This window comes from Nilaparvata lugens, chromosome 3 (genome assembly GCF_014356525.2).
Source record: "Nilaparvata lugens isolate BPH chromosome 3, ASM1435652v1, whole genome shotgun sequence".
In the NCBI taxonomy this organism is placed as follows: domain Eukaryota; kingdom Metazoa; phylum Arthropoda; class Insecta; order Hemiptera; family Delphacidae; genus Nilaparvata; species Nilaparvata lugens.
The window spans coordinates 24,274,402-24,300,835 of NC_052506.1; the positions used below are offsets into that span (position 1 = coordinate 24,274,402).

A 26,434-nucleotide genomic window follows, 5' to 3' on the forward strand; every position below is an offset into this window, starting at 1 on the left:
TGGTTCCGCCTAAGGAAAATAGACCTTTTGGCTAAGTACAGCGTGGACAGTTAAATTTATTTAATACTATAAAATTTAATTATGATGAATTTTGTACCCTTAAAACTATAGTCATGACTTTTCTTAAATGGACGAATTTATGCACTGTAAAATTTTCGCAGATTTATGGGGATCCCCTTTTATATATTCGAACAACTTACGTAGACTTTTGTTTCCGTTTTTTGGTTTTTCAAAATATATTCGGCCGTAGAATATATCGTTCCGGCTGGGTCCTTCCACGTGGCGAAAAATGTTGAACAGACTTCACTGATATAATTTCGGGGTTTATTCAAATGAAATTTAAAATCTTAATATCACAATTATTATAGGAACTTTGTAACAACTTTTAAAAAACAGAAAAACGAAGATTGAGTTACATTAAACAGAAATTGAAGCTTTTGAACAATTAGGTACGTGGACTAGGTCTGCATCCTACCGATGATCCTTGCAAAATGGCCTCGAGTCTTCCTCTTCTAATTTTCACTTCAATTTCTCCTCCAAATTTTATCTTGCCAAATTTACATATTAATTCGGGATTGGTCCGATTCTGTGACGTAACCAATACGCCGAATGGGTGGTGTCACTGTGTCCAACTTTAAAGCTTTTAAAATAGGGCGAAATTCCTGATTTGAAGTTGTTCCAAATTATCATATAGTTTTTTATAATTATAATAATACCCAACATAAATAATAGAATTCGTCTATGATGATATGCTTTCAAATTGGCTTCAATGAACAGCTAATGATTATAGAACATAGACATGCTTGTATAACATAAAGTAGACATAATATAAGAATATATATGTTTATAACAATAACGAACATCATAATAAATAAATATTTCTTCCTATTTTTTTGTTTATATTGTTTTTTATATGCTAGAATATCGACCCTCAAACGTTATATATGGCTAAGCTAATTTGTTCATATATTTTTAACAAGTATATTTTTTTGTAGTTCAAATAAATAAATATTCGGGCTTATTTGGCCTAGAAACGAAAGTATAGAAATGAAAAAATTTAATAATATATGATTTCTATGATCGATCTTTAGTTGAACTGCCTTCTCATTTGCTACTTGTTAATGAGCTAGCCTTGGTTTGTTTTGGGGTTATGTTTTCGTTTCGAAACTAACCTTCAAATATAACTTTACTGTTCCAATCCATAGGCATATAAACATATACGGTTTTTTCCATGAGCTAATTTTTTGGAAGGCATACAATTACAGATTCATTTATTTCCTTCTTTGTAAGTTAGATAATGGTCGTCTATCTACCTCAGATAAGATTGTATTGTTTCTATGGTGATAGAAACTATTCCGTTCTTGTACTAGCCTATGAACAAATTTATTCTGTATTTTGAGGACTGTACAATCATTGGTACATCACAAAAAAGTCCCTCTAAATCGAGTCTGTGGGTTTATGATACAGGAACAGGATCTATGAGCGTGCAGGCTCGATTTACTCAAGTACCAAAAGATTGACTCGGTATTTGCTATCTTATGTAGCTGGTCTCAATTAACTGAGCAAATTTTTGGTTCATCGAACACAAATGGGTTCAAAGTGCCCTAGATGGTGCGCAGACTCATCCGGTGCAACTTAAGGTGATAAGGTACCCCTTAATGGCACGCAAGCCATTGGTAGTAACCTTTAGGAGTGAGGTCTGTCCCTCAAGTCTCCTATAAATTATATAGAGTAAAGCTGATTTTTTCAGGTTGATCTCTTTACAAAGGTGAGTGTAAATGGTGTAAATGATACAGTGATACATTTACCTCAAAGTATAGATTTTTGGCATTTCGCCATGCAATACAACGTTTAAAATATAGATGCGACTACAACAGTTAGTCGACATCGGGTAGCTAACTTCCGGCTACTCTTCTTTCGAGCAATCATGTGTACTGAGTTGATGTTTTCATTAGATACCGCCTGTCCTGGATGACCCTTACACAAAATAGACATAGAACGTTTATAACATTTAAATGTTGGCTAACTTTACATTAATCAGTGAGTATTATATGCTTACATTTGGTACAGACTAGATGAATCAATTCTTTTCATAATTTTTGACCTATTACTTCATGTCGTTGAGGTTATGGATCGATATCTAGTTTTTTTTTCATGCAACAACATAGAATAGATATATTACAATAAACATAAAATTATTTTTGGTCTTTTTTCATTGGTTTTCTACATACTAGATGTTTATAATTACAATAGTACCTCGAACAATTTTACAATTTTTCTATATCAGTGGAGTTGGCACTTTTGCTTGATGCGTTCTTTCGCTCACAGCTGATTGTCGATTTTTATAATCTCGAAGCAATTTCCTGTATTTTCCGGCTAAATGTATAACTTAATATCCTTAATAACACATTTAATAATATGTACACAATTTGTGCACAGATTTTTTAGTTGGACAAATTTATCCGGCCTTTTTTTTTAATAATAATTTCCTTTTCCAGGTCTGTAACAAGATGCCCATGGAAGTTTGTTTGGGTTTGAGTGGGAATGCGACTTTGCTTCGTTGTGGACAAACTATCATAATATTTACACAGTGAGTATTACAGATATAAAAAATTGTTTACTTTCTTTATCATCATTTGTTAGACTGATGCCTGCTTATCTCGCTAACTACTAATGTTTGTTTATCCTTTCGTGGCGCTTGTTGACATCCATAATTGCCATACTTTCTTCTTAGGTTAGCTAGGCTGATACTGCGAACTGGATCTTTGTTGTTGATTGTGTGGTATAAAATTCTTCAGTAATGCTGAATATTCTTCAAAGTTGTCTTGATTGAAGATCTTCTATGTAGTATTGTAGGGATAGATAAATTCCATATAGATGCTGGCTTCTTAAATACTCCAATAAGAGATGAAATGAGACATGTTCAGGTTATGTTTACTATGTTGTTGTTGCTATTGGAGACAATCTCAACCGCTAAGATGAAATCCAGTGTGTATAATATTGTTGACATATGAAGCTTCGCTGTTATTTAATGGAGTTGAATTAATTTCCCATTCTGCTGTCCCTCATTCGGTATTATTTGGGTAAGCCCGTTCCTATTTGATGATTCATTTTTATAAATTTGAAGCCCCTGTACTTCAGGTATCGGTTCAAAATATTTATCTGCCTTGTTCCTTTTACTCTATTCCTGTAATTATATAATTTGTTTGTTTTATTACCACCATTCATCGATTTTTTCCAATCACATTCCCTCATTGCTTTCCAATCATGTTTACTACACCAACCTATACCAGCTTTCCATTTATATCTTCCCATCATGCTTACAATAATAATAAAAAATATCAAATTACCTATCTTCACCTTATCGATAAATTTTCTCAATAACAGCATCACAATCTTTAACAATAACATCATCATATCAATATCACAACCTTTCATTAACACCGCAGCCACGCTGATAATAAACATAATACAGTACATCAAAACGTTTCCTCTCCCTTTCAGAATACAATTTCTTAAGGAACAATGATCAGGTACCTTCATTCCCCACATACAACTCATTAATCTTTTCGATTTCATTCAACACATTTCCATATCCAATAATTCCATCCGATAGTCCATATTATTTTCCTTCCAATAGCAATAATTCATGATTGTATTTCTTTTATTTTCAAGTCTATTCCAATTATCCTTCCAATTTTGGTGGTCACATAGATAAGCGGCTTGCTTAAATCTAATGTGCCTCCTATGCATGCCATCAGTTGCTTTCTGTCCCTCATCCTGGAGCCGGTGTTTGTGGTCCATCTGGTGGGCTGCTTCACAGTGGTTCTCGTCCGTTGTCCGTGCGTCCTTCTGGCGGTGCAGTTTGAAACGGGCATGGGGGCGTCGGCACGTGTGTTTCTTCCCTCTCTTCTTCCGCCTCCTGGCCTTCCGATGCTGATTCCTCCTCCTATTCCTCCCGAAGTTGTACGGCTGGTCCCACGTCCTAAACTCCTTCTCGGCGGCTGGTCGCTGTTTAGGCCTGGTGTGTCTCTGCCTTTTTCCAAACATCGTTCTCCTTGATTGGTGTTTGGAGGTTGATACTGTTGACTTGGTAGGCATGTATTTAATTTCTGAAGGAAGTTGTATGTGTTTGGAGTTTGTTGCTTTTGTTTTGTGGTAATGTGAACTATCATTCTCAATACTTGGGGGCGTTCTGCTTACAGGTGGATCTGGGATTGTGTGCGGTAACTGCTGCTGCTGCTTGTCCTGGATTTCGAGGAGACACTGGGTTGTTACTCTAAGGCGACGTCCTGGATTGATACCTGATAGGTAAGTTGACGAGAGAGGTAGCGTAGCGATTTCAGTTGTACTTTTTACTTGATTATATAAGTCGTTCTGTATCAAGCTACATTGAGGACCAGTGTCGATCAATGCGCAGAGGTTTAATGATGCTAGCTGGATTGTAATGTAGGTTTAGTAACAGGTATTTATTTTTTGCGGTAGGTTGTCAGTTTCTTCTATCAGTGCTTCTGGAATGTCGTCTCGGAAATTGATACAACAGTTAACCTCTTCTTCTAATCTGGTACTGACAATCTCGAGGGGTAGATAGGTTTGAGGGGATTGGTCGTTGTTAGCCAATTGACGGGGTTTATACCTCACGTGCTTCGGGTGACGATGCTGGTAGCACAGGTGTCGCCTGTCCTGGTTTCGCGCTGTTGACATATTGGCCGGTATGGAATTCACATGTGTTAACAGTGCTTGAAGACAGGCACGGTCGGCTAGTCAGGAGTTCGGCGAATTACTCTGGTTGCTAGGTCCGGCTTTGCTAACTTGGCTTCCAGAAGCTTCTTTAAACTGTGGTTTCTGCTGTGCCCTATCAGCGTTTATTATGTTCTCCCTTCGATGTTGTGGGTTTGGGTTGTTATTATTTGAGTGCCATTGAATTTGGTCTCGTCCGTCGTAATGGGATGGTTTATTATAGGTAGAGTTGAAGTTTCTTTGGTTGTTGTTATATGTGTGTTGTGGTCGATTTGGGTTACGATGTCCATAGCTAGATGAAGTGACCTGGTGCTCTTCTCTGTTGTCGGGTTTGCGATGGGGTGCGTAGTTCGGTGAGACGGTAGCAAGCGGATGTTGATTGGGAGCGTGGTCATTCTGTCGGAAGTCGTTCTGTCTATTTCGAACTTGGGGTTTGTCATCCATGGTCTGTAGACAATGTAGATGATTTTCCAACTCTTTGAAGCTGGTAACTTGGTGGGTGGCCAATGCAAGTCGTATGTATCTCGGCATTTTATCTATGATTAATCTTACCAACACAGGTTCGGGTACCAAGTTATCAAGCTGTGTATTCAAATACCTGAGCCGGGTGATGAAGGTGGTGTAGGAATTATCCACATGTATGTCATACTGACTAGAGACAATTTCTGCCAACAAACCTTGTTGTCTCCCTGCACTCCAATATTTCTCAAGGAAAATTTTCTCGAATTCTTCAAATGTATTTATCTCCTGAGCACAGTTGTGGAAGAATAATAGTGGTTCACCTGTCAGAAGAGCAGTTAGTTTTAGACGCCATATTGGCCAGGGGGTAGGTACTAGTTGGTGTATGGATTTAAGCTGGTTTATGAAAGGTTTCGGCTGTATGGACTGTGGCATATTGTCAAATTTTTACAGATTGTTGACGAGGGATAATATGCTAGTATTGTCGGCAGGTATGCAACTACCATTCAAGTTCGGTGCCAAAGTCATTCGGGATTCCAGATGCATGATTTTAGAATCTGTGGCAGCTATTTTCCTTTCCAACTGGGTTTTTTGTTCTTGAATGCCATCCTGCATGGAATTAACCTTGTCGCTTGGATTTTTCTGTTGATCTGATAGGTGGTCTATCCAGCTCTCTAGGGTTAACTGGTTCTCTGCATTTTGTTCAATTTTAAGACTAACAAGATCCACGGAGGTGCTCACGGCTCGAATAGCAGTTTTAAGTTCTTGTTCTAGGTGCTGACGTCCACTTTGGCATTTAGTGTGATGGTTTTTCAGTTCAACTTGTAAATGTGCTCGGGTCTGTTCCTCGGTCACCTTTATTTGGTCAACTATTTTCTCCATCATCCGCTTTTCTAGCTTTTGGGTTTTGTTGGTTATGTCAACCCGCAAGTTTGTGTTCAATTCAGTAAGTTTGCTCTCCATACTTAGGGACATCTCATCCATCCGAGTGTTGAGATCGTCGGTGATTTTAGTTTTAATTTCCTGAGCTTGTTCAGAGATCTTCTGGTCGACCTGTCCTAGGATGGCTGTAGTTTTGCTCTCCATGCAAGCTAATAATTGCCGGAACTCTTCTCTCCGTTCTTCTCTGTCTCTGTCTCTCTCTTCCTGCTGCTTGCGCTCTTTCTCCCTCTGTTCTGCTCAGTCCTGGTCTCTCTCTTCCTGGCGTATTTTTTGGTCCTTCCTCCACCGTTCGTCGATCTCAATTATCAACTGTTCGTTTGTAGCAAGGGTGCTATTTGCCAGTGCTATTGATAGAGGTCCGCGAGTATCCTCAAATAATGCTTTTTCTTTATTTGCAGGTATCGAAGGAGCAACGTGTGGAGGTGAGGTGGTTGGTACATCCTGGAGCTCGAGCTGGGTGGACGAATGCTGGCCCAGGTTATTGGTGTTGAAACCCATGGAGGGTATGCTGCCAGGCTCGCGACTCCTTGGGGTCTCTGCCTCGTCGTCCACTGGAGTGGGAGTGCTGGATGGAGCGTCGTCAACTATTGCCATATCCGCCTGCGCGCTGGGTCCTGAGGGTAGTGCTACTGGGTACGAGACATCCGAATTGGGGTTGGAGTCTTCCATGGTGAAGTGGTAGATTCTTGGGTGACAGTGTGGAAGTTCGAGCGACAGTTCAGTAGTGTGTGCGCAGACAAGCGAATCGATGCTGATTTGCTTGAAATTATATAAGTGATGAGATAAGTGAACAACAAATATTTATCACAGTGATTAGTGCCACGAGATGACTAGAGGATAATTCAGTGCACGTTGATCTTCAATTGTTCGAGGTAAAACAGACAAACAGTAAAAAATTAACAATAAAAATAAGACATACAATACTAAACATATAACAGTTTCTTGTGAGGTAGGATACGAAACCTTCTTGTTTTATAATTTTCGTGTGGTTCAGTCCACATACAAAATTGATCTGTTCAATCTCAAGTTCGTTCTTTCTCTCCCCTGAAAATTCATCACTAGTTGACAAATCTTTTACCCACATTGATCATGCAGGGCACGGCTTATTACTAATTGGGGTTCTATGTCACTCTAATTTGATTAGGATTGTTATGATGAATATTCAGGCTAAGTTTGACAAGTTGGGATTGATCCAAAGTTTGAAAAAATTTCTGGGTACTAGTGAAATAATTATGTAGTCTAATAGTGTAGCTGTACATGCCTAGGGGTCTCATCAGAGGCTGAAGCAGTTGGGCGCCATGTCTCAGATATCGGCCTCCGTTGAAGCGTCATGTGTCATGATCTTACTCCAAAGGGGGGGACACGAAATTATATAATTGGAACTATATGACAATAAATTAGAAATATAATTGTTCGGTCTTGAGTATGGTTTCCTTGTATGGTAGGTCTTACCTTGTGTTGGCGAATGCTGCAGCTTAATTTGCTCTGTAGAGAAGGGGGGACGTACAATAAAAAAAAAAAAAAAAAAAAAAAGTAATTGATATTTAAAATGGTCAGATCAAATAGAATAATTGAACAGTTGTAATATTTGAGGTTATGATTCAATGATAGATATTTGCAGGTTATGTTGATCAATCTTTGTTTAATCGGATTGTCGATATCACTTAAATCAGAGTATCGAAGCAGAATGGCTGGTGTGTAGATAGAACAGATTGAAAAAGTTAACTTGCTCAATAAAGAGGTTGGCGGTCTACAAAGGTAGCCGAAGTAAGGGACCTGAATTTCTAACTTAATATGGTAAGGTGGAATTAAATTCAATTCAATAATATAATGCAGTTCAACTTGAACCTGCTGCAAATAAATTCTGCTGTCACTACGATCAGACAGGGATAGTAATTTTGGAGTGAACCTTTTCTCCAAATGATGACGAATATATCCAGAATCCAATAATTGTGCCGTAATTTGGAAAGGTGTTAGACCGTATGAAACAACCGATAGAATGACAAATCCATGCAAACCAGGTCTCTGATAAGTACTATATCGACGCAAGGTTGTATGGGAGCAAAGTGCTGAACCAAAATAGTATTTTTCATCTACTATTTGCTATCAAAAATTAATATATATGTCAATACCATTGCTCGCCGTTCTGGTTTTCATTTCATATAGCACGCTCTAGAACCGTAGGTCATTATAACTCTCCTCTAAATAGAGCTCAGAGAATCTTTAATCATAGTTCAGAGCACTTGGACGTCTTCTGGTTCTCCCCCTCCAAATTCCTTAAGATCTCATATAACTTGGTTGGGTAGCATGTGATCTGTCTTTTTGTGATTGGTGTACTAATTTTTTAAAATTTCTATTGTTATTAATTTGATTATTCATTCTTGGTTTTACACAGACATCCTTTCTCTCTTCATAAATAAATAAATAAATAAATCTTTATTCTATGACAAGTACATTACAGAATAACAATAATCAAATATTGAATTCAACAAAAATGCTTAGTGTACAGTCAAAGAATACAATACTGTTTGCTAAAGAGTGAACTTTGTCTGCAAACAGGAGCATATCTCACAATTGAAAATAAAATAGGGAATTTGCTTAGCGTACACACATGAGATATTATAAACTGAAAATAATGGGAATAAAATAATAATGACAATGAACATGAATGATACCAAATAGTAAATATAATAAATAATTAAAACCACACACACACACACACACACACACACACACACACACACACACACACACACACACTCATACAACATGGAGCTGATTTTGTTAAATCATAGCTTACACCTTCCAATGGTGTATCAAAAAAAAAAAAAAGAAGAACGAGTGAATAAAGTTCAGATTAAAATGCCAAACAGATCCTCAATCTCTCCCGGTGAACGATTCATCAACCACAATCTTAATCTAGATTTAAAAGAAGCAATACTAGCTACATTTTTGACTTCAGTGGGAAGACAGTTGAAAAATTTCGGGCCCAAAAAAACGAAGCTCTTCTGAAACAAAGTACAATGAGAACGAGGCAATGTTATGAACCCCCTCTCAGCATTCCTAGTGTAATAGGGTAGGCCTACATCAGGTCCATGGTTACCACTTTTCTTATAAAATAGTGCCAGAACCTTGAAGACATACAGATATCTCAACGGCAGGATGGATCTTGCTTTAAAAAGTAGGAATGAGTGGACCCGCCCACCCTCACCACAAATAACACGGATAATTGCCTTCTGTAGCCTAATCAAAGGCAAGAAATGAGATATATAAGTGAATGCCCAGCACGAAATACCATACCCAAGTCTGGACTGCACAAATGCATAGTACATATTAGAGACAACATTACCGGGAAACAGATGCCTTATGTGATAGAATTTCCGCAGCATCAGAAAGAGAACCCGCTTCAGCTTCCTGATATGGAGCCTCCAAGTTAGAGTATCATCTAAAATTAACCCTAGGTACTTGATAGAATTGGTCCGGCAGACAACATCACAATTACAATTCCGCTGCCCCATCAAGCAATCCATATCATGATACCTGAGCGGGGTAGGGAGGTCAACCGAGGTAGACAAGGAAAAGCACATATACTTAGTTTTGTTCGAATTCAGAGCCAACCTGTTCATTTCAAACCACAAGCTAAGATCATTTAGATCTCTCTGCATCATATTGCACAAAATATGAGAATCCTTAGCAACATAAACCAGGGCTGTGTCATCAGCAAATGATGTAACACATCCCTTGAATTTATGGTTGAACAAGTCATTAATATAAACCAGAAATAGAACCGGGCCCAGTACAGATCCTTGGGGAACACCACAATTCAACAAAGTCAAAGTATTACTTTTTACTCCTTGCAATGTAACACATTGCTTTCTTCCACTCAGGTAAGAATGGAACCACTGGAGAATGTTTCCTCTAATTCCAGCCCTACGCAGTTTCTCCAGCAATATAGAGTGACAGACTGTGTCAAAGGCTTTTCTAATATCCAAGAAAAGGCCTGAGACCCTGCAGCCTTCTGGACTATTCAAACCTGTATAAATACCCTTCAAAAAGCAGTTCAATGCCATTTCGGTGCTTAAACCTTCCTGAAATCCAAACTGACATTCATGAATAAGTTTTGTCTTATCGAAAAATCTAATAAGGCGTTTCTTTACCAGTTTTTCAAAAATCTTCATTCTTTCTTCTTCTTTTTTCTCTTTTTATTATGTGATGTACCAATGATTGTACAGTCCTCAAAATACAGAATAAATTTGTTCATAGGCTAGTACAAGAACGGAATAGTTTCTATCACCGTAGAAACAATACAATCTTATCTGAGGTAGATAGACGACCATTATCTAACTTACAAAGAAGGAAGTAAATAAATCTGTAATTGTATGCCTTCCAAAAAATTAGTCAATGGGAAAAACCGTATATGTTTATATGCCTATGGATTGGAACAGTAAAGTTATATTTGAAGGTTAGTTCCGAAACGAAAACATAACCCCAAAACAAACCAAGGCTAGCTCATTAACAAGTAGCAAATTGAGAAGGCAGTTCAACTAAAGATCGATCATAGAAATCATATATTATTAAATTTTTCATTTTTATACTTTCGTTTCTAGGCCAAATAAGCCCGAATATTTATTTATTTGAACTACAAAAAAATATACTTGTTAAAAATATATGAACAAATTAGCTTAGCCATATATAACGTTTGAGGGTCGATATTCTAGCATATAAAAAACAATAAAAACAAAAAAATAGGAAGAAATATTTATTTATTATGATGTTCGTTATTGTTATAAACATATATAATTCTTATATTATGTCTACTTTATGTTATACAAGCATGTCTATGTTCTATAATCATTAGCTGTTCATTGAAGCCAATTTGAAAGAATATCATCATAGACGAATTCTATTATTTATGTTGGGTATTATTATAATTATAAAAAACTATATGATAATTTGGAACAACTTCAAATCAGGAATTTCGCCCTATTTTAAAAGCTTTAAAGTTGAACACAGTGACACCACCCATTCGGCGTATTGGTTACGTCACAGAATAGGACCAATCCCAAATTAATATGTAAATTTGGCAAGATAAAATTTGGAGGAGAAATTGAAGTGAAAATTAGAAGAGGAAGACTCGAGGCCATTTTGCAAGGATCATCGGTAGGATGCAGACCTAGTCCACGTACCTAATTGTTCAAAAGCTTTAATTTCTGTTTAATGTAACTTAATCTTCGTTTTTCTGTTTTTTAAAAGTTGTTCCAAAGTTCCTATAATATTTATCATTCAGATAAACCCTGAAATTATATCAGTGAAGTCTGTTCAACATTTTTCGCCACGTGGAAGGACCCTGCCGGAACGATATATTCTACAGCCGAATATATTTCAAAAAACCAAAAAACGGAAACAAAAGTCTACGTAAGTTATTCAAATATATAAAAGGGGATCCCCATAAATCTGCGAAAATTGTACAGCGTATAAATTCGTCCATTTGGAAAAGTCATGACTATAGTTTTAAGGGTACAAAATTTATCATAATTAAATTTTATAGTATTAAATAAATTTAACTGTCCACGCTGTACTTAGCTAAAAGGTCTATTTTCCTTAGGCGAAACCACACCCTGAGAATAATTTTTAAGATTAATTTGTTCTATTCTCTAAATCACCATTTAATATTAACTTGTTTTTTCTTGTTCAACTAGTTCAGTTTATGACCCTTTTCTAAGGGCTATTATCCATTTTATTCTGTTTAATTGAAGAGTACCGAACTTTTTATATAATATTTATAATTTAAAGATTCAAATCTGTTGTCAACCAATCTTCATTCTGTATCTATTTGAAAGCTATTATTTACATAATCTGTTCGTCAATTTATTCAATATTTGTTGTAAAAATAACTCCTTCAGAATATATCTGTTTTACCGTTCTATTAAACTGGATTTACTTCATTATACCTCCAAGTTCGTTCTTTCTCGACTGACACACATTGATCATTCAGGACACATCCTGTTTTGCAATAGTCAGACAGTAGCGAGTATAATATCTATCATTAGATTATTATTTCTTCTGGTGGTAAATGGTGGTCGATTTTCTTATCAAGTAACAAATTCTGTCCTTGAGGGTATCCCGCAGAATCAAATAATAAATCGACTTCCCCTAGCCTAACCCACCGAGGTGAAGTGAATCCTACATTATTAGCCGACCAACATCGCAAAGAGAGGTAGTAGATCGTTTAAACAGCATTAGAATTAAACTCGGTACTCGAAATATTTACTATTTTGGTTCAGCACTTTGCTCTCATACAACCTATAGTACTTATCAGAGACCTTGTTCGCATGGATTTGCCATTCTATCTGTTGTTTCATATGGTCTAACATATTTCCAAATTATGGCACAATTATTGGATTCTGGATATATTCGTCATTATTTGGAGAAAAGGTTCACTCCAAAATCACTATCTCTGTCTGATCGTAGTGATAGCAGAATTTATTTTCAGCAGGTACAAGTTGAACTGAATTTTATTATTAAATTGAATTTAATTCCACCTTACCATATTAAGTTAGAAATTCAGGTCCCTTACTTCGGCTACCTTTGTAGACCGCCAACCTCTTTATTGAGCAAGTTAATTTTTCAATCTGTTCTATCTACACACCAGTCATTCTGCTTCGATACTCCGATTTAAGTGATATTGACAATCCGATTGAACAAAGATTGATCAACCTAACCTGCAAATATCTATCATTGAATCATAACCTTAAATATTACAACTGTTCAACTATTCTATTTAATCTGACTATTCTAACCATCAATTACTTGTTTATTGTACGTCCTCTCTTTTCTACAGAACAAAATAGGTTACAACATTCGCCAACACAAGGTAAGACCTACCATACAAGGAAATCATACTCAAGACCGAACAATTATAATTCTAATTTATTATCATATAGTTCCAATTATATAATTTCGTGTCCCCCCCTTTGGAGTAAGATCATGACACATGACACTTCAACAGAGGCCGTTATCTGACACATGGCGCCCAACTGTTTCAGCCTCTGATGAGACCCCTAGGCATGTACAGCTAAACTATTAGATTACATAATTATTTCACTAGTACCCAGAAATTTTTTCAAACTTTGGATCAATCCCAACTTGTCAAACTTAGCCTGAATATTCATCATAACAATCCTAGTCAAACTAGAGGGACACAGAACCCCAATTATTAATAAGCCGTGCCCTGCATGATCAATGTGGGTAAAAGATTTGTCAACTAGTGATGAATTTTTAGGGGAGAGAAAGAGCGAACTTGAGATTGAACAGATCAATTTTGTATGTGGACTGAACCACACGAAAATTATAAAACAAGAAGGTTTCGTATCCTACCTCACAGAAAACTGTTATGTGTTAGTATTATATATTATATTTTTATTGTTAAATTTCACTGTTTATCTGTCTTACCTCGAACAATTGAAGGTCTAAGTGCACTGAATTATCCTCTAGTCATCTCGTGGCACTAATCACTGTGATAAATATTTGTTGTTCACTCATCTCATCACTTACATCATTTTACACGAATCAGCATCGATTCACTTGTCTGCTCACATACTACCGAACTACTGCTTAAATTTCATAATATTATCCGCGGATTTGTTGGTTCACGATGGACGACACCAATCCAAACTCGTCTATTTCTCATCCGGACACACATCATTCAGAGCCAGTCACCGGTGATGCTGCGACCCCTGATGCGTAAGCCCCGCCGACCACCTCGTCTCCACATACCATATCGTCGCCGCCCAAACCTAAAACAGAAGAAACATTAGTACAGGAGGACACCCATAGACCTGCAATGACGGCACAAGAATTCGCCATTCACAGGAGAATCGCAGAGAGGCTGTCTCGGATGATAGCAGAGATGGACAAGGACAGAGAAGAAAGGGAACGTAAGCGGCAAGAAGAAAGAAACAGGGACCGAGAAGAGCAGAGGGAGTGGGAGCGTAGGCAGCAGGAAGAGAGGGACAGATATAGAGAAGAGCAGAGGGAGTGGGAGCGTAAGCAGCAGGAAGAGAGGGACAGATATAGAGAAGAGCAGAAGGAAGAGAGAAAGCGGAATATAGAGGAGTGTAAACAACGTCTTATCGATGCCGACAACAAACTCTTGAAGGGGTTGGATGACATATTTGATAAAGTATGTGCTAACATAACCACCAAAGACCGTAGATTAGAAGAGGGTATGACTACTAAAGTAACAGAGCAGGTCAATGATGTAGAAGGACGCCTACAACAACACTCACAAGCGATCCTTAATACTCACTCTACCGATTGCAGAGACCCACAATCTACAAGTGACATCATCCATTCTACCTGGTCTGAAGCCCTACCGGAAATAGCATGCACCTCACTTACCAAAGAAGTAAGCTGCCGCATAGACTCCCAGAATGACCTACAGGGGACCACGATACAAAAAACAAATGAATTACCACCTGCCTCAACTCACCTTGTATGCAACAATCCTGGATGGAGTATATGCGCGACAACCCCAGGCCTCCTTGAAATCCAAGTCGAGCAGCAATCACTGCACATAATCCCGGATCCACCTGCAAGCAGAACGCCCCCGAGTATTGAGAATGATAGTACCCACAAAACAACAGCAACAAAATTCAAACATATACAACCACCCCCAGGAATTAAATACATGCCAACAAAATCAACAGTACCAACATCCAAACACCAATCAAGGAGAATAACGTTTGGAAAAAGGCAGAGACACACCAGGCCTAAACAGCGACCAGCCGCCGAGAAGGAGCTTGAGACGTGGGACCAGCCGTATGACTTCGGGAGGAATAGGAGGAGGAATCAGCATCGGAAGGCTAGGAGGTGGAAGAAGAGATGGAAGAAACGCACGCGCCGACGCACCCATGCCCGTTTCAAACCGCACCGCCCGAAGGACGCACGGACACTGGACGAGAACCACTGTGAAGCAGCCCACCAGATGGACCACAAACACCGGCTCCAGGATGAGGGACAGAAAGCAACTGATGGCATGCATAGAAGGCACATTAGATTTAAGCAAGCCGCATATCTATGTGACCACAAAAATCGGAAGGATAACTGGAATAGACCCGAAAATGAGAGAAAGGCGATTAGGGATTATTGTTACTGGAAGGAAAATGATATGGAACTATTGGATATGGAAATGTGTTGTATGAAATTGAAAGGATTAATGAGTTGTATGTGGGAAACGAAGGTACCGGATTATTGATCATTAAGAAATTGTATTATGAAATGGAGAAGAAATGTTTTGATGTGCTGTATTATGTTTATTATCAGCGTGGCTGCGGTATTAATGAAAGGTTGTGATATTGATATGATGATGTTATTGTTAAAGATTGTGATGCTGTTATTGAGAAAATTTATCGATAAGGTGAAGATAGGTAATTTGATATTTTTTATTATTATTGTAAGCATGATGGGAAGATATAAATGGAAAGCTGGTATATGTTGGTGTAGTAAACATAACCTGAACATGTCTCATTTCATCTCTTATTGGAGTATTTAAGAAGCCAGCATCTATATGGAATTTATCTATCCCTACAATACTACATAAAAGATTTTCAATCAAGACAACTTTAGAGGATATTCAACATTACTGAAGAATTTTATATCACACAACATCATCAACAAAGATCCAGTTTGCAGTATTAGCCTAGCTAACCTAAGAAGGAAGTATGGCAATTACAGATGTCAACAAGCACCACGAAAGGATAAATAAACATTAGTAGTTAGCGAGATAAGCAGGCATCGGTCTAACAAATGATGATAAAGAAAGTAAACAATTTTTTATACCTGTAATACTCACCGTGTAAATATTATGATAGCTTGTCCACAACGAGGCGAGGTCACGTTCCCACTCAAACCAAAACAATTTCCATGGGCATCTTGTTACAGACCTGGAAAAGGAAATTATTATTAAAAATAAGGCCGGATAAATTTGTCCAACTAAAAATTTGTGTACAAATTGCGTACATATTATTAAATGAAATATTGAGAATATTAAATTAAGCATTTGGCCTGAAAATACAGGAAATTGCTTCGAGATTATAAAAATCGACAATCAGCTGTGAGCGAAAGAACGCATCAAGCAAAAGTGCCAACTTCACCAACATAAAAAAAAATTGTAAAATTGTTTGAGGTACTATTGTAATTATAAACATCTAGTATGTGAAAAACCAATGAAAAAAGACCAAAAATAATTTTATGTTTATTGTAATATATCCATTTTATGTTGTTGCACGAAAAAAAGAACTAGATATCGACCCATAACCTCAACGACATGAAGTAATAGGTCAAAAATTATGAAAAGAATCAATTCGTCTAGTCTGTACCAAATGTAAGCATATAATACTCACTGATCAATGTAAAGTTAGCCAACATTTAAATGTTATAAACGTTCTATGTCTATTTTGTGTAAGGGTCATCCAGGACAGGCGGTATCTAATGAAAACATCAACTCAGTACACATGATTGCTCGAAAGAAGAGTAGCCGGAAGTTAGCTACCCGATGTCGACTAACTGTTGTAGTCGCATCTATGTTTTAAACGTTGTATTGCATGGCGAAATGCCAAAAATCTATACTTTGAGGTAAATGTATCACTGTATCATTTACACTCACCTTTGTAAAGAGATCAACCTGAAAAAATCAGCTTGACTATATAATTTATAGGAGACTAGAGGGACAGACCTCACTCCTAAAGGTTACTACCAATGGCTTGCGTGCCATTAAGGGGTACCTTATCATCTAAAGTTGCACCGGATGAGTCTGCGCACCATCTAGGGCACTTTGAACCCGTTTTGTGTTCGATGAACCAAAAATTTGCTCAGTTAATTGAGACCAGCTACGTAAGATAGCAAATACCGAGTCAATCATTTGGTACTCGAGTAAATCGAGCCTGCGCGCTCATAGATCCTGTTCCTGTATCATAAACCCACAGACTCGATTTAGAGGGACTTTTTTGTGATGTACCAATGATTGTACAGTCCTCAAAATACAGAATAAATTTGTTCATAGGCTAGTACAAGAACGGAATAGTTTCTATCACCGTAGAAACAATACAATCTTATCTGAGGTGGATAGACGACCATTATCTAACTTACAAAGAAGGAAGTAAATAAATCTGTAATTGTATGCCTTCCAAAAAATTAGTCAATGGAAAAAACCGTATATGTTTATATGCCTATGGATTGGAACAGTAAAGTTATATTCGAAGGTTAGTTTCGAAATGAAAACATAACCCCAAAACAAACCAAGGCTAGCTCATTAACAAGTAGCAAATTGAGAAGGCAGTTCAACTAAAGATCGATCATAGAAATCATATATTATTAAATTTTTCATTTTTATACTTTCGTTTCTAGGCCAAATAAGCCCGAATATTTATTTATTTGAACTACAAAAAAATATACTTGTTAAAAATATATGAGCAAATTAGCTTAGCCATATATAACGTTTGAGGGTCGATATTCTAGCATATAAAAAACAATATAAACAAAAAAATAGGAAGAAATATTTATTTATTATGATGTTTGTTATTGTTATAAACATATATATTCTTATATTATGTCTACTTTATGTTATACAAGCATGTCTATGTTCTATAATCATTAGCTGTTCATTGAAGCCAATTTGAAAGCATATCATCATAGACGAATTCTATTATTTATGTTGGGTATTATTATAATTATAAAAAACTATATGATAATTTGGAACAACTTCAAATCAGGAATTTCGCCCTATTTTAAAAGCTTTAAAGTTGGACACAGTGACACCACCCATTCGGCGTATTGGTTACGTCACAGAATCGGACCAATCCCAAATTAATATGTAAATTTGGCAAGATAAAATTTGGAGGAGAAATTGAAGTGAAAATTAGAAGAGGAAGACTCAAGGCCATTTTGCAAGGATCATCGGTAGGATGCAGACCTAGTCCACGTACCTAATTGTTCAAAAGCTTTAATTTCTGTTTAATGTAACTTAATCTTAGTTTTTCTGTTTTTTAAAAGTTGTTCCAAAGTTCCTATAATAATTGTGATATTAAGATTTTAAATTTCATTCAAATAAACCCTGAAATTATATCAGTGAAGTCTGTTCAACATTTCCGCCACATGGAAGGACCCTGCCGGAACGATATATTCTACGACCGAATATATTTCGATAAACCAAAAAATGGAAACAAAAGTCTATGTAAGTTATTCGAATATATAAATAAATAAATAAATAAAATAAATATAATTTTATTGCCGCTCAACATTACAATAGTTATGGACAACGTCAGAAATTATTGTTTAGCAAACATAGTCAACCTATATTATAACATGGAGGGTTAATGTAAGAAACACCAGTCAAAATAACATACACGTAAAATATTACATAGAAGAAATAACATGAATACTAGAAATAATAGTATAAAATAGTTCATCTCAAAGAATAATTTGTTGAAATTCGAAAAACTCTTTCACACTATAAAAAGGATTTCTAATTAACCAGCTATGTAGCCTATTTCTGAATAATTAAAATGGAGCTTCTATCCACTCATGTGGTAATTTATTAAACATTCTCATTCCAAAAACTTCATAGCTATCCTGAGATCTAGTCAGCCTACAGAAAGGTATTTCTATATTTCCGTTACTCCTAGTGTTGTGGGAATGTATATTTCTCATTAGCAGATTATTAGGCAAGTTATTTTTCGTATATAGGAGACAAGTAAAAATATACAGGTTTATTACTGTCAGTATACCTATTTGAGCGAATAACGGTTTACAATGAGCCAATCTTTCAGAATTTGTGATTATTCTTATAACTTTTTTTTGAATTATCAATATATCTTGAACATGTGGACTATTCCCCCAGAGTAAAAGCCCATACGCGATTATACTCTGGAAAAAAGCAAAGTATGCTGATCTGACATAAGACGTGGGGACACAGCCTATCAAATTTCTCAGCAAGTATACCACTCTGGATAATTTGGAAGTAATATATTTAATGTGAGGCTCCCATGAAAGTTTGCTGTCAATAAAAACGCCAAGAAATTTGACATTACCCAAACGGCTCTGCATAGGTAAACTCTTCAAGCTAAAAATATTTTCTTGAGTTTTATCCTCATTAAGTGAAAAACCATTGGCTCTGAACCACTTTGAAGCCTCAGACAAACTGTTCTTAGCTTCATTCTGGAGGATTTCGAAATTTGAGCTTACATTAATAAAAGTTGTATCATCCGCATAAATTATAGTATCAGCATTGCTTGTACAGAGTGGCAGATCATTAATCATCAATATGAACAATAATGGTCCCAAGACCGATCCCTGCGGAACCCCAGTTTTTATCTCATTCACTTGAGATTTTTCCTTTCCTATGCAAACAATTTGTTTTCGGTCACTGAGGAAAGAGGCGAAAATGTTATTGAATTTGCTACCAACAATGCCATAATGAGCCAGTTTACTCAGAAGCACATCGCGATCCACGCAATCAAATCCTTTACTGAGATCGCAAAATGTGGCCAGAGCATATTTTTTATCCTCATAAGCCCTGAGCACCTTTTTAATCATGGAGTCGATAGCATTGATGGTAGACTTGTTCTTTCTGAATCCAAATTGTACATCTGACAGTATGTCATGTTTACTCAAGTAATCACACAATTGAAGATGGATGATAGTTTCTAAAACTTTTGATAGGATCGGTGTGAGAGATATTGGGCGGTAACTTGATGGACACTCTTTATCACCCTTCTTATAGATGGGCACCACTCTAGATAGTTTTAGCATTTCTGGAAATACCCCTTCTATCAAACATTTATTAATACAATAGGTAAGAGGAATTTTTATACAATTTATAATTTTTTTGAGCATATTACTTGAAAAGTCATAAATATCTATGCTATCGGAAGATTTCAAACTTTTAACGATATTCAAAACAAGCTCCGGTGTTACTTCAGTGAAAGAAAACTTATCCCTTAGTGGTTCATTCCTACTATGCAAAGTTATAAGCTCTATTGCCGTTTCAGAAGGTCTTAAACTACTGTCACAGATCTCATTCACAGAGTGAACACAAAAATTATTGAAAACATCTGGAGATATTTTCACAGGCTCCTTCTGTTTGCTTTTTGCAACTGAATTAATCACATTCCATGCTTTTTTGCATTTATTATTGGAAGATTGGATACTAGAAACGTTATACTCTTTCTTAGCCTCATTTAAAGCTACCCTATAATTTCTCCTGGCTGTAAAGTACCTTGATTTCATCTCATCTGTTTTACACAGTCTATACATTTCTGAATGAAGTTCCAATTCATTTTTCATATTCGATAGATGAGGAGTGTACCAGGCTTTTTTCTTATTATATTTCTTGCAATTGTATGTATTGGGATTAATCTTGAACTTATGCTTAGGAATATAAGTTTCAAATATATTCAAGAATGTATTGAAAAATTTATTGAAAACCACATTTGCTGTTTGATGTGTATTATCAATGAGCAGCCTTTCCCAATTGAAGTTATTGAGTGCATTTTCGAAATTCTGAAATTTATTCTGCGTTATCGGTCTCGTGATGACCACCTTAGGCCCTTTATTATTTAGATTTGATAACTCCGAACATGACCCATTAATCTTCAACCAAACCGAATCATGATCAGAAAATGCAATTGGTGTCACATCAGAACAAATTACATCTCTATTTAAATTCGTAAATATATTATCCAGACAGGCAGTCTCTCTTGTGGGCTTACAGTTTGTAAAATTATAGTTGAATTGTCTCAATAGATTTTTAAACTCCTTTACACTGCGAATATCTTTTGTTACATCAAAAGCCGCATTGATGTCGCCACCCATTACTATACCAAATTTCTTCCACTGAGGATTGAGAAAGAAGTGGAACAAATCCTCCAATTTTTCTAAGAAGATTTGAGGATCACCATTGGGTGATCTGTAAAGAGCTACGACAACAATTTTCAAATCTTTGAAATAAGCACCCGTTGCTTCAAAATGCATCTCACTGCACAAAAATGCTAAATCTAATTTAATACTAGTGGCAGTCAATGCTCTCTTAGTATAGATTGCTACTCCACCATGGATATGTTGCTCCCTATTGAAACTATTTACAAGCTGAAAGTCATCTAATACAATAAAAGGAATTTCGTCATTACTGCACCAGTGCTCACTCAAACACAGCAAATCAAACAAGTTTACATAAATTATAGGTCTCTCTGTTGGGATACTCTATTTCTTTATTTATAGCGGACCAGTCTGGTAAGTCATATCTGTGAGGTACCGAGAAAACTATCACATTACGCGCACGACGGTTCTGTAGATCTCGTAGTTTATCGCGAAGAGAAGAGTTGAATTGCTTCCTTTCATTACAGGCGATATCATTCGTACCGGCTAAGAACACAAGTACATCGTCGTCGTCCAGTTGACTGCTCTCTTCTGCTACATCCTTGAAGCGAGCTCCAGGTTTAACCATACTGGAGAACGTATGGCTATCGTCATTGAAGCTCTTGTAGATATCCTTTCCTTGGCTGTCTGCATACAGTCTGATCTTCATTGGCCGTTTTTTAGAAGCTCCAGGATTTGCAGATGTAGGCCTATTTGACTGTGGTGAAGCTGCTGACTCTCTATCTTTGAAAAGAGATATTTGATTTGACATTTCCCGAACACTCTGTTGAAGAGATCGGTTAATTTCCTCAGCACTGCAGAGCTGTTTACGGTGGTTTGAGATGTCTTCTTGAAGATCAAGTATTTCCTTTTGAAGCCTGTCATTATTCATCTTGAAAAATTCAATGGATTTTTTGTGCATATTCGATAAAATGTTAATAGTTGAAGAGTCGTCAAATTCGGTTTGAGTATGTTTTTCCATGAAACAATCTAACTGCTTCGATATACTTTTGTCTGAATCTATATTTTGGGAGTTTTTACTTTGTTTTAATTTCTCTATTTCCATTCTCAAGGTTTTGATCTCGTCTTCTGCTATTTCCTCACATTGTAATGAATTTTCAAAATCCATTTTACGGTTAGTTTTTTCTGTCTCCAATGACTTTATCAGCAACAGATTTTCTTCATACATATTATTGAGACCTAACTTCAAGTCATTATTCACTTTGATAGCAGCATCGAATTTATTTAATAGTGATGTGACTTCAGGAACTAAATCGATTATGGCATCACTTGAGTACTTATTGCTGATAACGGAAAGGATGCCATGAAAATTAACCGCCATTTCAGCTACTTCTAGGTTGATTAAATCATTCTTAATATTATCTAGAAGATGCTGTGCATTTTCAGTAGCCTCTCCTTGTTTACTTCTTGTTCTCGTCATCCTTATCCCTCAAAAGAATAGAAAAGAAAAAGTTATAGGAAAGAAACATAAAGGTTTTAGAAGATGCCTAGAGAGCTGTCATGGCAGGAAAAGGGAAGCTCCTGCAGTGAGGAAAAGTGGGTTTAAAGAAGGAATTGGACAGGAATTGACATCAATATGATGACAGAAATTACTTCTCTGTTAGCGTAAGTCTTTCAAAAACATAAAAAATTATTTGAATTGAGCGCTCTCTAACTGGCTTTGATTGGTGGGTGCGAGCAGAATAACAAGTCTATAGTACGGAATACGTAGGTCAGTTTCACTTTCAGCATGCGATAACCAGTACAACAGCAACCCTTGTCTACGCTCAATTTTCAAGGTTGAATCATGGAAATGACTGTTCTTGAATTGGTTGCTATAGCAACGAAAAGACGCGCACTATAAGAACTGTCAAAAACAGGTGTGTAACAGCTGACACGGATTCCCGCCGAAATAGTTCTAGGTTATTCGACGATCGGCACCGGCACAACAGTTCCAATTCTGATGTCTATAAATATGTTATCAATATCAATAGCAAGCGATAAGCGTGAATCGACAAACTACAGTCAAAAATCCAAGAAGAAACAACTAACCAAATCTTAGGTTATGGTCAAATACGAATAAGAACTGAGAGTTAGCAGAGTTATTTCACATTGCACAAAGAAATTAGTCAAATCAAATAGTAAAACATCACTATTGTTATGTAATATCACTGAATATCACTTGAAACTATTTATGTAAACTATTCAAAAACTATTAAAATACAGAGCTACACTTACAATGAATTGCCAGAACCAGCGCATGCGCACAACCCCCTATAAAAGGGGATCCCCATAAATCTGCGAAAATTGTACAGCGTATAAATTCGTCCATTTGGAAAAGTCATGACTATAGTTTTAAGGGCACCCGAAAGCCCTATACAAGCAATGTTAACTAAATGACACATATCTCAAGAATGGTTAAAGATAGAGCCTTGAATTTTTTTTTATTCGAAAGATAATCAAAATATCCAGTTCCTACCACAGGTTTTTTCAAATCAACAATAAAAAAAAAAGTTATGATTTTTTTTTCAAAACACGATTTTTTTCTCATAATTTTCTCATTCAATGTACTCTATTTTTTTTTTTAATAAACCTTGTCCAAAAATCTTGTGAGAGGAACTAGATATACACCTAAGCTACCTGTGTTACAAATTTGAGAGCTCTATCTCTAATAGTTATTGAGTTACATGTCATTTAGTGTTTGAAAATCAAATTTTTCAGGAAGCGAAGAAAACCAAAAAAATAGAATATTTGTTGTAACTCACAGATCAATATCCTCCTGCGCAGTAAGCTGGATTGTCAGGGTCTTCATCTGCTTCATAAAGGTCTTCCAGTCTTCTTTTCTGTACATTTCTTGTCTGCCTGATTTTCTTTTGGAGTTCCAGAGATGCCTTTTCTCCATTTCTTATGCGTTCTTTGTCCAGCCGCTTCATTGCCAGCACCATGTTTCTTCCAGCCTCCAAACCCATTTCTTCCATAACTTTCACTTTGGAAATACATCCTTCATTGAAAGACGAAACAGCTTCATATACACCTAACTCAAGGACAGGAAGGGTCACAAAAGTACGTTTTGGTACACGAGTCCAAATCAGATTGTTCAAGGACTCGTTGGGATTTTGCGTCTTGCCCTTCAAACATTTTTCTAGAAGTAGAGGATCAGCCAATGATTTGAATACAGGTTTTATCGCTGACATGATGATTTCAGGTATGTGGAAGTGGTTCTTGTGGTCATATACTGCATTTTCCATTGCAGCTTTATGGAATTTGCACCAGGTATTGGCATCCTTGGGACAAAGTTGATGGGTTGGATTTTCATTTGTTGACTGAACATGGAAATATGTAGCCCATATTGCTCTCTGCATATCTTTTACACTGTGTGTGTTCCTTCTTATTGCCAACCCATAGAAAATTTGGAGTTTTTTTACTCTCTCACCTGTCAGACGTCCTTTTCCTTTGAGAGGTTTTCCGTCACTCAACTTTTCATTTCTCAGTTTGAAAAGTCGTGTCCCCATACGTTTTTGGATGTGGCCAATACACTCAAGTTTGTGTATAGAGACATCCTGACCATAAGGCTGTGCCTCACAAACTGCCTGATATCCTTTGGAATCTCCATCACCCAAATATTCGGTATACTTTACATTATACTTGGGCATGGAGCGGCTGAAAAGTTTGATGGCACCATCAATTTCCATCCCCCCACTTGTACCACGGTAGTTGGCTTGGCAGTCATCTTCGTGAATATTTTCAAGCCTTTGTGGGCATTTGCAATATTTTGATAAAGCACAAATATCTAGAACCTTACCAGTGTCCACTGATGTGAGAGAAACTATGCCATTTAGCGAAGAGAAGCCTCGCTTTTGCCAAGAGCCATCTAAAGCTACACACAGATTTCTATCATCACTGTTTTCAGCACATGCTTCCTCAACTGCAGACTTCATCGACTCTTCACACACAGATTTCACAGTTGAAGTTAGGGCTTTCTCATGAAGGGAAAACATTGTCGGTGGAGCAGATAAGTTCATGATACCACACAGACTTTGAGCACTTTTATATCCTTTACCAATTGTTCGCATACCTAATATGAGCCTAAGGTTCAAGTCATAAAATGTATGACTTTTATTATCATCATTATTCACCTGAATAGGCCTATCAACTTTTTTACAGTTCTCAAATGTTTTTACAGATTCACAGTTCTTGCACAATATTTTTATTTGTGAAGCTAGGCCTACAATTGACTTCCTACTTATGTATAGTGGATGATTACAAAACTTACAAACTGCAATGTCATGTAGCATCAATTCAAGAACGTCTAAATCAATTATTTCGTAGCACTGAATGTCATTTCTATCATTATATTTGTCAAGGTTCTGACTTAGTTTTATCTTTGAGCTGGAAGGTTGATAATGATCATGTTTTTCTTTCTGGATGGGTGTAGATGTAGCTGCTTCATCAGTTGATTTGGCTACAACTTTCTTCCGTTTATAAGACAAGCGTCTTGTTCCAACTTTCTTTTTATTTCCCATTGTATTACACAATAAAACTATAAAATGTACTTACAAATCACTTTGACTTTGTTTTTTTAGACACAACCAAACACCAAAAATCGAAAACTATAAAAATCGCATCCAACATAACCGCAAACCGCAATTCAATAACAACAACACTATTCACCTTCAACTACACATGTTCGTATCATTGCCAACATAACAATGTACATCATAGCGAAAGAATTGTGAAAATCGCTTGATGCATTCAAAAGTTATACTGTTTTGAAATATTTGGTAATTTTCTTGAAATCAAAGTTAGAAAAAGGATTGTAGAGTATTAAAAAATACCATTTTCATTGTGAAATAAACATGCAAATATCAAGTATCTTATATGAATGCATTCAGAAAACCAAGATCTATTCAATGGCGCCAAAATTCAAAAATCGACAAAAAATTTTTTTTTGCCTTTTTGGGTGCCGTTAAGGGTACAAAATTTATCATAATTAAATTTTATAGTATTAAATAAATTTAACTGTCCACGCTGTACTTAGCTAAAAGGTCTATTTTCCTTAGGCGAAATCACACCCTGAGAATAATTTTTAAGATTAATTTGTTCTATTCTCTAAATCACCATTTAATATTAACTTGTTTTTTCTTGTTCAACTAGTTCAGTTTATGACCCTTTTCTAAGGGCTATTATCCATTTTATTCTGTTTAATTGAAGAGTACCGAACTTTTTATATAATATTTATAATTTAAAGATTCAAATCTGTTGTCAACCATCTTCATTCTGTATCTATTTGAAAGCTATTATTTACATAATCTGTTCATCATTTATTCAATATTTGTTGTAAAAATAACTCCTTCAGAATATATCCGTTTTACCGTTCTAT

At 36.3% G+C, this 26,434-nt stretch overlaps 1 protein-coding gene across 2 annotated transcripts in view; it reads right to left on the reverse strand.

Annotated features, from left to right (window-relative positions):
- Positions 1-26,434, reverse strand: part of LOC120350367 — a 130,153-nt gene that overhangs the window by 31,669 nt on the left and 72,050 nt on the right. Inside the window, exons 1-2 of one of the 2 annotated variants that reach the window (XM_039423360.1) lie at positions 14,633-14,733; positions 13,861-13,937 (exon numbers count right to left, since the gene is read on the reverse strand). The exons of the other annotated variant lie outside the window; for it this stretch is intronic. Of the exons in view, the coding sequence (XP_039279294.1) occupies positions 13,861-13,937; positions 14,633-14,718 (163 nt within the window). The 5' untranslated portion in view covers positions 14,719-14,733. Of the gene's footprint in view, positions 1-13,860; positions 13,938-14,632; positions 14,734-26,434 lie in introns of those variants that run through there. 2 annotated transcript variants of the gene reach the window in all.